Source organism: Petromyzon marinus, chromosome 31, assembly GCF_048934315.1.
Source record: "Petromyzon marinus isolate PM22_M1 ecotype Great Lakes invasive population chromosome 31, UKy_Petmar_22M1.pri1.0, whole genome shotgun sequence".
NCBI lineage: Eukaryota > Metazoa > Chordata > Hyperoartia > Petromyzontiformes > Petromyzontidae > Petromyzon > Petromyzon marinus.
This window is the reverse complement of record NC_133697.1, coordinates 8,220,059-8,238,260: the sequence shown is the minus strand read 5'-3', so window position 1 is coordinate 8,238,260 and position 18,202 is coordinate 8,220,059. Positions and strand designations below refer to the sequence as shown.

The 18,202-nt window shown below is 46.3% G+C and overlaps 1 protein-coding gene across 3 annotated transcripts in view; it reads left to right on the top strand.

The window, feature by feature from the left end:
• The window catches only part of LOC116947747 (protein kinase C epsilon type-like), a 79,024-nt gene extending 66,736 nt beyond the window's left edge, over positions 1–12,288 (top strand). For all 3 annotated transcript variants that reach the window (XM_032963846.2, XM_032963848.2, XM_032963849.2), the window contains exon 16: positions 1,155–12,288. In XM_032963846.2, the coding sequence (XP_032819737.1) occupies positions 1,155–1,304 (150 nt within the window). In that variant the 3' untranslated portion in view covers positions 1,305–12,288. The remainder of the gene's footprint in view (positions 1–1,154) is intronic.
• The last annotated feature ends 5,914 nt before the right edge of the window (positions 12,289–18,202 follow it).

The following is an 18,202-nucleotide window of genomic DNA, read 5'->3' as shown; positions in this document are numbered from 1 at the left end:
GGATAGACCCATTCCTACCCGAGGAATGCGGAATTTTATACCACTGAATCAGGAACTGTAAACTGGGTATGAGCACTACCTCAATGTGCATCTGAGTAGGAAATCACTTGGCTGTGACCTCTCGCAGCCAAAAAATGCATTCTTACACTTTTGGTACTTGCACGTAACATTCCACTATAACGAATCTATTATTTTTTACTAAGGTTTACACGGCGAAAACGAATGTGATGGAGGAGAGCATAGGTTTCAGGCTATGATATTATTGCTGGAAGATATGTGACCATACCTCACTTTACATGATCAGGAAACGTGACCGCTTGGGAGATCTTTGTCCACCCATCACCAGTGGGAGGAATTCCACGATTTCATGCTCTTGATTTTACTTCTCCCACCATAGGAATCTGGAATTTATACCACAAGCTCATGGCTGTAAAGAGGCAAGAATGCCTACTCCATGGTCGTTTGAGTGAAACATTTTTATTCAAATTGGCCGAATTTGGTAAATTACTCGCAAATTATTTAATTGGGAAAATAAAAACACGTAGCAATCTTTGCCCTCGATTGTCCGACTAATGCCCATCTACAGTCCGGTTCTGCATACACCCTGTACTGCACAGGGATGGCACCCAGTAGGGGTGCTCTAGGCTAGACTGCAGCAGGGCATTGGAATGGTTGCTGTTTGGGATGTGATGTAATGGGCGCCATGCTAGAGAGATGTTCACTACCTCGCCTGGCATACAGGAGGTCCTGGGTTCAATCCCAACCCTGACGCATGTATATTTGGAGTTTGCATGTTCTCTCTCTCTCCGTGGTCGCATGGATTTTTCTCCGTGTCCTCATGTTTTCCCCTCGACATTTAGAATCAACATCAAGCTTTTAGAGTATTTGGCTGCTATGAATGTCCACGTGATAAACCACATCCGTTGAGCTATCATTTGTGGCCAGGTCGTTCCAGAAAAAAGAGCCTTATATGTAGCCCAGTGGGCCTTACCTGGTAAAATAAGCTAAAAAGTTCAGTTTAAGGCACTTTGAGTTTCTGTCTCATTGAAGAAATGTCATATAAACGCAAATACTTTCTTTTGCTCTTAAAAATAAATCTTTACCACGCAAAAAACTCTGAATCACGCACCATTGCACCTTCCCTCTGCCGACAGAAAACCAAGAAGGACGTGAACAACTTCGACCAGGACTTCACAAAGGAGGAGCCGGGGCTCACACCCATCGAGGAGGCCATCATCAAGCAGATCAACCAGGATGAGTTCAAAGGGTTTTCCTGCATGGCGGAGGAGACCCTGTCGGTGTGACGGCAAGCCTCTGTAAATAAGCGCATGCCCCTTGTACAGCGTGCTCTGCCGGCTTATTCCACCACCATCAGTGCGTGGAATAGCCGACTCACATCTAAACAGCAACAAAAACAGCAACATCAAGACAAAAAAACACAATACGTTTTTATTCATTTTCGAAGTGAGTGGCAAATCTTTGCCAGCGTTGAATTCAGGTACACGTGTATAGTTTGTGTCGTAGTTTAGTTGCTGCTGTTGTTGTTGTTGTGTGTTCGATGGTTTTGTTGCTCGATTCCTGGAGTTGTTTAGGAAATGAGGGAGGGGGGGGGAACAAAAAAACATTTTTTTGTATTATATCGATTTCACAGACACATTGACGTCAGTTTTGTCAAAAACAAACCAAGACGGATCATTTCGTAAAATAAAAAATGACCGATTGTGTAAGTACCCTTTAGTTAATATGAACATAAAAACCATTTATACTTTGAAAATATAAACCGTCTGTGCACTGGTTTGTGCAATACCCGATGTATTATGATTGGTGGAATTACTCCTCCATAACAACTTCCTGCCCTGTTGTTATTCTACACCCTTACATGAGCCATTGGCATCGCTTGTGCTATGTGTCTGTGTATCCGTGCCAAAATTACTCGGCGCACATTTTTTAAATGCAATGCCACTTGTCAAAACTGTAAGAATTTTTGGAGTCTGCCAAATAAAGCCAAGCCGTCACCGCTACCAACGACACTGCTAACGAGGGGCACGGCGATCGGTTAATTCAACAAACATAGATTTTTTTTTTAGTCTCGCGATAACGTCCATGGAAAATCACATGGGCGAGAACAATTTATTTTGGGTTTTTTTACGCGAATTATATGCCAACAATTCGCTGCTGTTACGGTTAGGCTGAGGGAGCAAACAAAAATGTACGGAAGTCAAAGAAAAACAAGAACCAATACGTATGAGAAGTTAAAACGAGACCAACAAAAAAAATGGTTCTTGAATCAAAGCGTGGTCCTGAATCGCTTGCTCACGCCACTCCTGTCAGATGGGTCCTCCACGAGAGCAAAAGCTCGAGCGTATCCGGTTGTCCTCTTCCACACCGGTCAGACGTGCTGGAAGAGGGTGGGAGTATCCACGCTTTACCCCACCACACGCGTCCTACCATCTGTGGTTGTACACATTTATACTGCTGGGCGGGCAGAGGCGGGGAAGGGAGAGATTTAAGGAACTTCGCACCATCGTTTCAACTTGCCGGCACCGGGAGATTGATTCGAACCGGCGAACTGTGGATCGCTGGTCGAGTTGCGCTCACCATCACTCCCATGACAGCATCATTGGCCCCAAAACGGTAAATTCACGACGGTAAAGTCTCAAAACATTTCAAACCACTCTCATCAGCACACCTACACAGCGCGACACACTCTCTCGCTCTCTCTCTGTGTAGTCGTGCGTTGTAATTTTGGCGCTGATGCAACAGCGCATATTCCTTGCCTGGCTCCTGGCTCCTGTCGCGTTGGCTAACGAGATTTACTCACACTGGCACGGGTAGCGTGGGGAGGTGTGTGGCTTTGTAAATATTCCGCGCTTCTGTCGGTTTCTATCGCTGGTGGCTATTTGGGACGTGCGCACGCATAGGCACACGTGAATACGCGAATGTGCTCACTCACATCGCAAAGTAAACAGAGGAGTCAATACCAGACGCTGTTGTACAGTGTTAAAACGCCAGCGCGTCATATGTTATTTATTTTCTCGTGCCACGTGGCTTGTATTATTTTTTATTTTTGATGCAACTTCTTCCAAACAAAACATGTGCCCCTCTAACCTTAATTAACACCACACCGTACGCTGCGAATGCGATAGTAAGGGGCTGGCAGCTCTTTATGCAATGCACGCACGAACTAGGAATCTGCCAGATTTCCTTCATTTCCTGCAATCGGCAGGGAATGAAACAAGATTAAATTATCACGGGACATTTTTGCGAGTATAAAAGTATGAAAAGTAAGGATAAGTTTTACTCTTTCTGCCAATAAAACAGGTGGCGGGCAATCAGTTTCAAAGACAATGCATGTTTAATTGTCAGAGTTTGTCTGCATGTTCACCGCAAGTACGTGTGGTGAATGCGAACTCGATTCCTTGCAAAAGGTTTATATTCGGTGTTCGAACGTCTTAACACAAACTGTTTTATTGCCAGAAAGGGCAAATCCTATTCTTATTTTTTTTCACGAGATGACATTAACAACAAAAGACACTCCTTTTTTCCCGACATTTTTTTGTTGCGCAAATTCTTTTTTTCCTCCTCCACCCCCCGAATAAGACGACGACGTCGTAACTCCCGGGCGACTTCGGCGAATTTTGCCGTTTTTGTTTCTTCAGCTGGAACGAAGAAAAAGCAGCCGAATTTTTGTGCAATTACGAAAAAAAGAATAACACCTCCCCTCCCTCCCTCCCTCAACACGAATGCGATCCTGAAACTGCAACACGATATACGTTGGCAAGGCCTTGCGTCGGCATTTGTGCGAGATATGTACAACGCGTGTAAGCTATGTATAGTGTCTGTGTGTCTCTCTGTCTTTGTGTGCAACCGAAATTTGATTCCCGCTCACGACCAAAAACGGTGGCGAATATTTGCGGATTTCCTGACCCTCCCTTAGGTCTACTCGGCCTTAAATGAGTACCTGTTGTGTAAACGTCAGCGCCGGGGTAGACGCAGGAGACCGGGAATGGTGTTGGGCGACTCATCCTCTCGTGTGCGAGCCGTGTCAGCCTTCATAGACGCTCATTAATAGCACTTGCCCCCAACAGCCTATCAAAGGCTATACGGGGGATCTTTGTTTGTGTACGTATGTGAGAGCCTACGGTGATCGCAAGCAGCCCAGACTGGCGTTGTCGTGCTCCATATTTGCGTGCAGTGGAGGAGGGTAATGGGGCCCCGTGCTAATTGAAACGCGCAGAGGAACGGTGAAAAGAAGGTCACTGTTGTTATCGCGGTTGCGCGCGGTCGTGCCGCGCGTTGTTCGGCGCACAGTGTCCCGACGTCTCGCGCCGCGTGCCAGGAGATTCTTCGGGCACTGAATGCGGTGCTAAAGAAGCTCCACCAGCGCGTGGAGCGAAGCGTCGGACGTCGCGCCGAACGACGCGCTGCAGCGGCCCGAAGACGCACCGGAACGCTTGAAGCAGTGTCCTTCATTGCATGGTCCGCGGCCTTGAGTGCGGCCCCCCGATAACACGCAACGTGTGAAAACATCACCCACCCCCCCCCCCCAATATGGCTGTCAAACCCAATGGTTTCAAATGTGCGGTGGAACCTCGCACTGATGTCTTATTGGCGAAAGCGGCGCCCCCCCCCCCCCCCTTCTGGAAATTATTGACGAACACCAAGTTAACCGGTGCCGCGTTCGTGCACCCTTTGATTCGACCGACCTCGCACACCACGCAGTTATCACCTTCACCTCCCTGCATTGGCATCACCTTTATGTTATCTATACCTACCAGTAGCCTAACTGGGGTGTGGGGGCAGGGGGTGACTTGGCTTCCCATGGTGGACAAAGCTACGAGTTGAACCTCCCTTGATGACCACCATGAGATCTTTTCAACAACAGTGTCAATATAACAAAACACTTGTTTTGCGAAGACCGAGCGCCCCTACAGAGCTTTAATGTTCGAGACCGTGAGCGTGGCGCTGATGTGATGAGGCAAGAGGAGCTGCGATGTATAATAAGCCCAAAGTGTGACCGTACGAGACAAATACAATATTGGGGCCCCATCTGACCGATTTCCGTGCCCCCTGAGCTGATAATGGTAATTTCGTTACTACGCCACTGATAATTTAATTACTACACTACTGATAATGTCGTGACTATGCCACTGATAATGTAGTTACTACGTCACTGATAATGTAGTTATTACGCCACTGATAATGTAGTTACTACGCCACTGATAATGTAGTTACTACACCACTGATAATGTAGTTACTACACCTCTGATAATGTAGTCACTACGCCACTGATAATGTAGTTACTACGTCACTGATAATGTAGTCACTACGCCACTGATAATGTAGTTACTATGCCACTGATAATGTAGTCACTACGCCACTGATAATGTAGTTACTACGCCACTGATAATGTAGTTACTACGCCACTGATAATGTAGTTACTACGCCTCTAATTATGTAGTTACTACGCCACTGATAATGTAGTTACTACGCCACTGATAATGTAGTTTACTACACCACTGATAATGTAGTTACTACACCACTGGTAATGTAGTTAGTGCACCATTGATAATGTTGTTACTACGCCACTGATAATGTAGTTACTACGCCACTGATAATGTAATTTACTACACCACTGGTAATGTAGTTAGTGCACCATTGATAATGTTGTTACTACACCACTGATAATGTAGTTACTACGCCACTGATAATGTAGTTACTGCGCCACTGATAATGTAGTTACTACGCCACTGATAATGTAGTTTACTACACCACTGATAATGTAGTTACTATGCCACTGATAATGTTGTTACTGCACCACTGATGTAGTTACTACGTCACTGATATGTAGTTACTACGTCACTGATAATGCAGTTACTACGCCACTGATAATGTAGTTTACTACACCACTGATAATGTAGTTACTACGCCACTGATAATGTAGTTTACTACACCACTGATAATGTAGTTTACTACACCACTGATAATGTAGTTACTACACAACTGGTAATGTAGTTACTACGCCACTGATAATGTAGTTACTACGCCACTGATGATGTAGTTACTGCACCACTGATAATGTAGTTACTACACCACTGATAATGTAGTTACTACACCACTGATAATGTAGTTACTATGCCACTGATAATGTAGTTACTACACCACTGATAATGTAGTTACTGCGCCACTGATAATGTAGTTACTACGCCACTGGTAATGTAGTTAGTGCACCATTGATAATGTTGTTACTACGCCACTGATAATGTAGTTGACTAGGCCACTGATAATGTAGTTACTACGCCACTGATAATGTAGTTACTACGCCACTGATAATGTAGTTACTACACCACTGATAATGTAGTTACTACACCACTGATAATGTAGTTACTACACCACTGATAATGTAGTTTACTACACCACTGGTAATGTAGTTACTACGCCACTGATAATGTAGTTACTGTGCCACTGATAATGTAGTTTACTACACCACTGATAATGTAGTTACTACACCACTGATAATGTAGTTACTACGCCACTGATAATGTAGTTGCTACACCACTGATAATGTAGTTGCTACACCACTGGTAATGTAGTTAGTGCACCATTGATAATGTAGTTACTACGCCACTGATAATGTAGTTACTACACCACTGATAATGTAGTTACTACACCACTGATAATGTAGTTACTATGCCACTGATAATGTAGTTAGTGCACCATTGATAATGTAGTTACTATGCCACTGATAATGTAGTTACTGCGCCACTGATAATGTTGTTACTACGCCACTGATAATGTAGTTACTACACCACTGATAATGTAGTTATTACACCACTGATAATGTAGTTACTACACCACTGATAATGTAGTTACTACGCCACTGGTAATGTAGTTACTACACCACTGTTAATGTAATTACTACGTCACTGATAATGTAGTTATTTCGCCACTGATACCTGCATTATCCGTTTGCTTATGTATTTATTTGCTGTTGTTTTTTTTTGTCGTGATCTGGTGGGTGAGAGCCATTCGTGCATTTCCTGGCCCTCGTGGGGAAATCTTTTTCGGAGAAAAGTCTGGCCGCTCGGGGAATTTGGCGCAGGAAATACAGCAAGGAATCCTCAAAAAACAAACCCCTCCCCTCTCTTCACCGGCCTGCGAACCACATGCTCTGCAACCCACCAGCATTCCCGCATTGGGAACACAGGCCCGATCGATTACAGCTACGTTTGTTTCTCGTCGCTCTGTGGACAACGCATACCCCGCACGCGTAAAACGCCCTGGGCGACCGGTGCACGGCTCGAAATGTCTCAATGAATGCGACAGCGCGGCACGACCGAGGCCCACCCGCGCAGCTCTCAACCCTTGCGTGCATTGGGACCTTCGGAGGCTTGCGCGTGTCAGGCTCCAGTTTGCATCGCTTCGGCGCCTGTTTGCCGTTGCCAGGCGCGCGCTGTGCCACGTCGCGACTCGCAGTGCTGCAAGGCTCGCCGCCGTGAGCCCGCTTGCGCGCGTTGAATTTCTTTCGCGCCGTACGTAGCCTAACCGTGCTAATCGGAGGTGCGGGGGGAAGGACAACAAACTAAACGCACAAAGCGGCCCTAAATAATTAGTTTACGTATTATGTAAGTTATATTTTAATACGTCCTGCGTGCGAACCGAGCGGTAACCATGGCTCGGTGTCTCTCGGCTCGCGCAGCGTATCTCTCCGATGCGCGGTCGCGTTGTGCCGCGTGTTGTTTTCGGAACCGCGTGGTGTCTCCGACGTTTCAGCTCCACGTGCTGGGAAGATTTTCGTTCGGGGTCCGAACCGAGGGGCTCGCTTTCTCCGTTGGTTATACGACGCTGCTGGCTGCTGTCGAAGAGGCTTCCAGCATGTAGAGCGAACTAAAAAAAACTGCCGACGCAGTAGAAATGCTGCAATGATGCAATTTGATTTGGGTATTTTTTTTCAAACTCAAGTTAAATTATTCACTTTAACTAAAAAACAAACTAAAAAAAAGACCTTCCTGCGTAAATAGCCAATAATACCGCAAAGAGCTACCCAGAGACAGTTGCAGCTGCTCAGGTGACTCTTGTGACGTCCATCGCTCTGCGTGCACAGTCCTCGAAGGCAGTGGCCACTGCTGTGGGTGTCTGCTCAGCTCTGTCCTGTTTCCCTCTCCCCCCACCAGAATCGTTCTCTTGTCGAGGTAATTAGTTATCAGGATGAGTTTTTTTTTAACATCGTGTCATTCATGCAAACGGCATCTCGCGATGCTGCACAATTGGCAATGCACGGAGGCCCTTATCGATCAAGATATATTCAGCCAATTCGGATTCTGAGTGTATACACGTGTGGAAGCAAACCGGAGCGCCCGGGGGGGGTGGGGGTGGGTGGGGGGCGCAACACCCGACCCTCCATAACAGCTGGAACAGGCAACGTCTCATTCTGTTATCAAAGCGCTCACAACACCCTCGCGGCTCGCACGATTTGTGTTCAGGTGCCTCGCTCGTTCGCTCGAAAACAACGGAGCAGCGACGCCTGGCGCGGCGGTCCTCGGTGCCGCATCGCGCAGATCACACCGCACGCGTAGAGCAAAGATTTAGCCATGTTTATGCGTTAAGGCAGGCCTACTAGCTGGAAACGTACATGTAGCTGTCACTGTTAAGCAGTTTTTGCCCCACGAATCGAGTCTTGACAACCGAGTGGAAGATCGCAAGAGCAGATGGTGGGATACTATTCGGGCTGATGGAATATTGGTGGTGGTGGTGTTGGTTGTTTGTTTCTCCGGCGCAGTAGCTGCGGGATCTGGCGTGCTAGGGAAGAGAGCGTTTGGCGAAGGTGTGGTGGCATCGACGGCTTTGCCGATCGCGATTACTCAAACTTCAATCGCCTACTGGAGGGGCATTGTGTCAACCTTACACCAAAGGCTGCGCTTCAGACTTTAGTATGTTCAGCCACCTGTAATGAAGACTGATTTTTTTTGCGTTTAGTTTGCTGTCCTTCCCCCGCTACGTGCGGTGCGAAACAAGTTCAAGGTACATACAAGCAGCCCTAATGATTTTTTGGACTATTGTTTGATGAGGCCTAAAGCGTGTGTGCATTAACGTGTGGCCCTCGGCAAGGAAAACTTTCCTAATCCTTGCTTGTTACGCTGTTGACGCTCATTTTTGAGAACTCTCATGGCGACGAAATCTGATGTCAGCGTATCAATTGCTCTCTTTGTTTCTCGTGTCATTATAAACGTGCACTTTGTTACGTGTATCCCGTCTAAAGTATTCACCTTGTTTATTTGTCTTGGGGTCGGACATCGTCCAGCAGTGGATGGATCATGGCTGATGATGCTGATGATGAGAATAATAATAATAATAATGTCGACTGTACCCCCTTTGTTTCCCATGAAACACCAGACACTTTCTGATAGACGTCGCGGTGAGCCGGAGCCGTGCGTCTGTGTCAGATGCCCCCCTGAGTACAGGTGGAGCATCTGGTGTTGAGAAGGTGATGGATGCTAACCATAAACAATGAACAAAGGGCCGCTGGAATAATGCGTTGCAGAGTGAGGTCGCGGCCGGGTATGATTTTTTGCGCGGTTGTGCTGTACAGCTCTGCGCTGTGTTTTTAGGTCGTCGAGCGCCGCGTGTCGTTCGGCACGATGTCTGACGTTTCGCACCACTTGCTGGGAGCTTCTTCAGTTCCGGTTTCCGAAGAGGCTCCCAGCATGCGGAGCGAAACGTCGACTAGCATGCGGGGGGAAACAACACGCGGTACGAAACTGAGAAGTGCATCGGAGTGCTCTATGCGTAGGGTCGCTCACCCGACTGTGTCTGGCCGCATCGCCAAAGCGGTTGTAACTTTTCTGTCCCAAGCCGTGTTATGAACTCCGAAGAAACTCCGTGCAAAGAACAAAAATATCCGCAGCCGTGAATTAAATCACAGATGCATTTGCACCAGCGTGGTTTCACACGGTGCGCTTTTATAGTTGAAACAAAACATGATCAATATGGAGGCAAACATGCGCGAATCTTTTTAAAGCTCTTGGTAGCTGACATATAATGTGGCTTGTGCCACGGACGAATCGTGGATCTGTGTGCTCAGTATATTTATTTTGACGGATGAGATTATTTGTCCGAAAGTTGCTTCTTTTTGAAAATGTGAAAGATTATGCTGTTGCAGGAGGTAACAAAAGGCCACACAGCCTTTGCTATGAAAACATACACAGCATGAGCAGGACTCCATTCGGTGTACAGTATGTATGTACAGTATGTTGCACTACTTTCACACCCTACATAGCCAACCGTGCTAATCGGTGGTGCGGGGGAAGGAAACAAACGCAACACAAGTAGTTCTAAAGAAATTCATTTTAAATGTAGACTCACGTGTCTCCATATGTAAATAAAATGTTTAGTCCATTTGACTCGTGGATTTCCAGACCAGCATTATCCAGCGTTTGTTTTTTTTAAAGCAAGGAAACTGGACCGGGTTCAAATTTATGGGTCTCATCAGCGGTCAGGTTTGTTAAGCAAATGCTCCCGAGTTGCCAGATGTCATTGGAGTTGAGTAGTGCCACTTGGAGCCTCTGAAACCCACCATTAAATGCGCGCACTACATTTTAAACAAGTTATTTCAGCCGATAGTTGTATGCGCTTTAGACATGTATTTACCCACAAATTGTCGTGTCACTAATCCTGAGGAACTCAAAGCGGTGCACGCGATTCAGAGCGTGAGGTGCGGTCTTGACCTGTCCGTTGCCTCTTATTGAACAAGACTTTACAAAAATGTATTAAAGAGATAAACATTCCTGTTGAATTCAGTTACAATCTGATGTATCGAGCCCTTGAACATAACTTGTATCTATGAATACAATATTTATTATGGAATAGATTTTTGTAATGTATGGTGGAACTGTGGAATGTAAACAAAGATGTGGGCATTAGCTAGTAGAATTACTTATGTAACAATAGAAGCCTCAATCAACATCTTACTTCTCTTATTCTCATTTGCACTGTAACAGCTTGATTAGGTGATATGGTAAATGCTGGTGCCTCATATCTAAGCCAGTTTTCATATTTTGGCCACTAATTTCCTGTTATATAAATGTATCGGCCAATAACTTTTTTTTTACTTGAGACATCCATCCATGGGACTCGATGCCTTGGGGAGGCCTTTATCCAGCAAGTGGATAAATCATGGGCGGTGATAATTCCATGTTTGATTTATAATCAGTATGGAATCTTGATCTTGGGAGGCGACACAGTCCATCATCATCCCCTGTGGTCAATAAAAGTACCTTGAATGCCATCATTATATATGTTAGATGGCAGAAGCCCTCTGCCAACGCGCCAGGTGGCACGTGAGTCTGAGAATATCAGAAGCAGTGTGCAGTTCAGGCGGACTGTACAGCCCCAACACGCCACTGTACAGACCAGATCTGGCACTCTCACATTATCTTCTTTTCGGCCCGTTTGAAGGAGAGAAAAGTGGGGGGGGGGTGGGGAACTTTCGAACAATGACAGGGATGCCGCTCGCGATATAATAATTTTTACCTTTGAAGGGGCATTTGGCCTGGGTCCACGTTGGCACTTAGTGCATAGAAAGATGATGGAGACCGTTGAACAACAGCCAAATGTTAGTGACGTTCCTATGAATTAATGGCTCTTTATATTTTTGTTAAGCAGTTCAATGAAAACTTAAGGTACTGAGATACAAAAAAAAGGCATTACATTTAGGGTATCCCTTACATTTGCTCGAGTCACCGATCTCGTTGCAGTCACACACGCGGCGGCTCACCGTCGGTTGAAGACAGCGTCGATTAGATATTAAACGACATCATCAAGCACTGTAAATAATCGTGTAACAATAATGATGACAACGACATTGGCGACTGCAGTCAGCAAAATCTCCCGACTTAAGTGCGTCACGTTGCCACGCTGTATTTTGACTTTGCGAGACATTTTTCCCCCAATGCGCCGCTGGTGTCTGCAGTCGCCCCGATCGCGCGTCGGCCACGCCTCTTCTTTGTGACGCAACTTCCACCCCATCCCTTCTAACGTGGCAGCGGGCGGCTCTCGTGCTTGCATGCTCGAGCGTGTACAACGTGGCTTTGCCGTGTGCGTGTGTGAGTCAACCCAACGCTGCCCCGCCGACATTCCAATGGTGTCCTTTGCCCACGCGTTCGTTCGCTCGCTCGCTCGCGCGCGCGCACACACACACACACACATGGATGATGTATTCCAATATTGAAAACATGAAATGTGTGTTGATGTCTTTGAAATATATTATGACGTTTCAGTGGCGTCGTTCCACGTTGTGGTGCGTTACAATTTGTCCCGTTGTTCTGCTTGACTTGGGCATACGATTTCAAGAAGAAGATGGCACTCCGCGGGGTGCTGAGGCTTCCCCTGCTGAGGTTATCACTGCCTTCGATTGTAATTTGACTGCAGGAGGAATCCGATGAGCTATGAAGCTCTTTTTCACAAATGTCCCTGATGAGCGGGTCAGCAAGTTACAATAGCAAACCATGCAGCAAACAATGAGAATGCAAAATAGAGAAAATCTTAAGCAAGTTACTAAATATAAATAAGTAATACATACATTTATCAAGATTGGGCAAGGCAGCAACAACAACAAGACAGTCTTAGACCACACCAAGATTACACCACACAGCAGTAGTCTCTCATTAAAATGGCACATGGACATTGAACTATCGATGCCCAGGTAATGTAATAGCCCACAGAGATCCATGTCCAGTCGAGGTCTGAGCTGCTAATAATACCTTGTGGATGCTGGTCGTAATCTCTAGTGGAACGTCCTATACAGTTGTCAAATTTAGCTGAGATTTTCAACGTACCCATGTTGCTGAAAAACAAAATTAATTGGCATATTTGTCTATGTGATGTATTCTTGTTGGCCCGTTTTGTGTGGTGGAGAATGCATAGCTGTAATTGACGTTATACCCACACGATCGACACCAAAAAAGCAATTTGTGAATCTTCCGTGTCCACTTTTGAGTCATACGTGGTGGTAAATATTCGTATCTAATGTTGCCAACAGCACAGCCAACCCGGTGGGAGGGATAGCGCGCTGCGCTATGAACCTTGTGACTCGAGCCATGGCTTATATTAGTGGCGAGTAATATTGGAATCGGTCCTGGGCCCTGCAAGTCACTCACCTGCGGTGACCAGTATCGTGAAGTATGGTCAAACAGCCCATGCGGCTGACATGGCGTGGGGGAGGGGGGGGGGCTTTAATCCAACAGTGTATTGACAATGCAATGAGAATTATTTACTGCTATAATGAGCCAAGAATGTCTATGTGTCCCGCGCGTGACGTTTATCCACGTCGACCAGTCCCCCTCATTAGTAATCATGAACAGATGACGTCCTCCAAATGGACACCCCCCCCCCCCCAATTCATAATAATTAGCGGGTGACGTCACTCCACATGAAGGGGCGAGGCACCTCCTCCCCCCTCCTCAGCGTCAACTCACAACCCTCACTACAAAGGCAGAACCCTCACGTCACGCAATCTTCGTGACGCTATTGTTGACACATCGAAGTAAAAAGGACGTCATGATGAACGAGGGATTATAACCTTAGAATGAAATAAGTCTGTGGCACCGCGCCCTTACAAATTGCACACGCATTGATGCAATAAATATCCCGTCGCGGCCTGTGCTTTTCGCTTGCAAGTTTCAGATTTACTGCAATACACCCGTCCTTGGACGGACAAAATACTAGTTATTATTATTACTGCAGTAAATCCAGCCGGATGGAGATGTGGTAAGAGCAGCATCCCTCTGGGGCTGAGTGCCACTTTGTGAGAAATGAACAGTGATTTTGCCGTGGAAAGACCGGCCGGGCTGGCTCCTGATTGTAGGGCAGAGTAATATTATCCAGCTGTCCACGAGCTGGCACCAGTGCTGGCTGCGAAGGCTGGCTAACACGCGGCTCAGATTTTCATCCATTAGAACATAATCGTCAAGCGGTTGCTCTCTTGCTTTTCCGATAAGTGATCATTATAATCCATTTGACGGTTTGGATCAGTGGCGTAGATATGTGAGTAATAAATGAAACTGAAAAACTGAGTGTGCAGTTGGTGTAACTGCAACCAGGGCCTACAGTACAGAGGTGCCCAGGCACCGGCCTATGAAGAGGGTGGAGGGAGGAATTGAACAGGGCAGCCCATTATTTTTAATTCCTTGCGCTGAAATAGATCCATAGACTAACGTTTGACCCATAGGCTAGGATAGAAACCTAAAGACTAGCACAAGAGACACGTAAAGACTTACATAGAAAACGTTGTTTTTCCGTGTTTAGTGTATTGTCCTTCCCCCGCACCTCCGATTAGCACGGTTGGCTGCGTACGGTGCGAAAGACCTTCAATATACATGCGTAGGGAGAAGCGACGTAGCTGTTGAGTGTGCAGGTGGGAACAACTGCGTCGAAGAGACCCACGGGCCGGAGTGGTGGTGGGGGGGCAGGCGCCAGGCTACAAAGAGACGTGGGGGGAAATTGAACAGCGGCCCCCATGTATTTATTTGCATCGGGGGCCCACGCAATCCATACTCCTCCACTGGCCTGGATACTCCGTTGGCACATGGAAACGAGCGCACGGTAAGGCATCAAGAATTCCCCCGGAGGGACGGTGTCACTGCCTAGAAGAACCTATTGCATAGATCACGTTAATCAGATGGATTACAGTAGCGGTGGGAATACCTTTTTTTTTTGCTAAATTTTATGCTGGTGAATAACATTTCAGCATATTCCTTCCATGGTCTACATTTCCGTTTCATTACTTAATCAGATTTTTTGTTTAATTTTTTTATTAGAATAAAAATGCGGTTGTTCGCAACAATTTTGGCTGAAGCTGTGCGGCCACAACGTGAAAGGAACGTACTTTGCATTTGCGCTGCTTAACGACAATAACGATGATGGTGGCTGATGGTGATTATTCATTTTACTTAAAAATGTGTATTCGGCTGTAACGATGCAGAGGTTCAATATATAACATCGATTCCTAAGCTCGTGACGCATGCATTGAATTGCGTGTGTGGGAATTGGTGGTTTTTAGATCGACTGCCATTGAGTAAGGGTTTGTGAACACGTCACACTTGTCATCAAGATGGCTCTGGGTCGATTCATTCTCCCCGACAAAGAAGTCGAAACAATCTCTGGGTTTCATGAATCCGCCCTCTCCCCGCGTATGTCCACCCAGCAGTATAAATGAGTCCACCACGATTAGTCGACCATCAGGTCGCGTGTGGCGCGGTAACACGTGGATATTCCCACCTCTTACAAGACGTCTGGCCTGTGTGTCGGCTGAATATCATCTAAGGAGAGCTCTTTAGAGTTCCCTCTGGTTGGATGTATGTATGTTGAATTTAGTTCTCACCGTGCGTAGCCAACCGTGCAAATCGGAGGTGTGGGTTATTCGGCCAGCAGTGGCGTCAACAACTAATGGCAGGGCTGCACCTTTGCCTTTTCTTTCCCAAACTTGATTTGAAGCGTTCGTGACTGCAGAAATTACTCTTTGGTTCTTTCGGTAAAGTCACGGAGAAAGAAAATAAATTAAATAATAGAATACGACGTTTCGATTGCAGCACAAGCAAACCGTCATCAGGTAGAACTAAATTTGAGAGAGAGACACAACACACAGACACGGAGACACACAGACGGACACACATGCAGAGAGAGAGACAACACAGAGACACACACAACATAGAGTGTTGTCTCTCTTTGCTTGTGTGTCTGTGTTTTATATACTTAATTCGCGGTTTAGTGGCAGTCAGTCGACCCGTGGCACCTGGGTCTGCCCCGTGACCTCCTGCCAGCGGGCGTTCGACACTTCACGTGGCCTCAGGGTGCACATAGCCTGGCACAAGCGTCGTGGTGACTTCACCGCCACTTAGTGGTGAATGGCGGTAGTTGTTGTTGTCTGTGTTTTGTCTCTCTCTCAAATTTAGTTCTACCTGATGACAGTTGCTTGTGTTGCAATCGAAACGTCGTATTCTATTTTTTCCCCGTTACATGCAATGGTTTCAGGTTGCAGGCAAGCCACCTTACACTGCACTCTTAGCCGAAACAATGCTCCTTTCGAAATAGGATCCTTTGCGCAACTTTGAAAACCCCACGAAAGATTTGCATCATTTCTGCCCGCCGACGCGAACACTCGCGCGCGACAGCGTCAAAGTTGTTTGTGTGAAGGGGACAAAAAAAAATCGGGAACTTTTAATTGCTTCATTTGTAAGTGGTTAAATGTCAGAGCCCTCGTGTCGCTATAAGATTGTTAGCGTCTGGCATCGTCAAAGCGAGGTTGCTAATTGCTTTCTAAAATTGCAATTAAAAGGCATTCTATGCCCTTGCAGGGAACAAAATCAATAATCACATTGCAACGGCCGCTCATAATTCCGTGTCAGATCTACCAAATTATTTAAGAGGTTTATTTGTGGAGAGAGTCTTGCTATGGTCACTGTCAATTGTAAACCATTAAACGCAGTGCAATAGTCCCAACGTTGCTTGATTGACAACGAGTTTATCATGCAATGGAGCCCTGCATCCTATAGCACCTGTTATGCACCTCTGATTAGCACAGTTGGCTACGTAGGGTGCGAAAGAAGTTCAACATTTTTCCGTCCGTACATATGCATTGTGGTCGTCCATACAAGCACTTATCAAGGCTCAAATCCAATTGGCTTCCGAGACCTGATGAAATCGATCCCATTCTGGGTTATTTGGCGGAATACCTTACAGTACTTGGGCGAATGATCCGAGTAATGGAAGCTCTTGACGAAAATCAATAACAGTATGTATGTAGGTTAAACTTCTATGAATAGTGGAGTAGCACGTCCCCTGCAAGCATGAGTTTGTGCAATGTGAATTCTATGAGAGGCATCTCTTGCTCTTGGAATTCTCTGAAACAAACCCCGCGCACTTTGATTAAGCCCAGCGAACATGGGTGGGGGTCGTAAATGTGTAGTGACATAAAATCAGTCATTTAGCAGCATAGCGCATGTTGTTGGCAGCGAAGGGGATCTGCAGTTACAGCAGCCCTGACTGATAGCAGGTCACGTGATAGACCAGAGAGAGATGTAGAGGAAAGGTTATAGAAGGGGCACGTGGTGGAAGCCCGAGAACCCGCTTAGTAGGTTCTAGAGAGGGGGCGTGGCCGGGGCGGAGCAAGGCCACGCTGGGGGGCATAAAAAGAGGCCCTGAGCAGGAGCTCGGGGCTGTCGTTTGGAGTGGGATCCCCGTGCTGCTGCTGGAGTCTTCGTCACAATCACCGTCTTCATCATCTCGGCGTCTCAAGTCAGGCAGTCTGCCAGCTGTCCTGACTGGGAACCGTAGTTGCTGTAGTGTGAACTGTTAAGTCTGTTAATAAACAGAGTGCCTCCTACTCTTAGTGTCTCTGAGTCAGTCACTACAAATATAACCGGAAGACTCCGAAAGAATAGGGGGAGGAGATTGGACTGCAGCATTTTTCGCCTTTGAGTTTTACGCAAGTGGTTGGATTTTTCCATTAAACGATTGCATGATATCTAAGCAAATGTGTTTTTTACATTTTAAAGTGCAAGGAATGTAATGAGAATTGAGTAGATGGGGCAGTTTTAAATTCAAGATTGAGGTAGGGTCATCATCTGTCCTGGTTTTCCCAGGATCGTCTTCTTGTTGAGGTAGCTGTCCTGGGACATGTGTCGGTCTTTCCGGGACAATGAAAGTCCTGGCTTTTGTCAGTTGCATAAAAAATATACATATCACTCTAGACAACACGTCGTTCTCCCCTCTTCCAGTATCGTGAGATATTCTTATTCCCACGATATGTTCCGTATTTTGTTCTATATCAAACGCAGCAACCCTATCGATGAACCCTAACGATACAAACCAATGTGCCACCACTCCACCCCACATAGCTTACCCTTGTCTTAATTGTAAACTGAAAACTGGTCATGAGAAAACATAAAAAATACGTAATTCCCACGAGGTCCCATCGTGTAAAGTTCTCAAACTTTCGTTGTCAACTCTGTCTCTGCCGACTCGCCGTGTGTGTGTGCTGTTCAGAAGGGCCATTTCCCCAAAAAACCTCGCCTATTCTGCATTTTTCCTTTCAAGGTCGCACTGTGTTATTGATTAATGTGTGTAGTTGTTAATTGTGCTTGTGCACTAACGCCAACGCAGCAGCATCAAATCATTTGTGCTAATTGTGATGTTTGTGAAAGCGGCC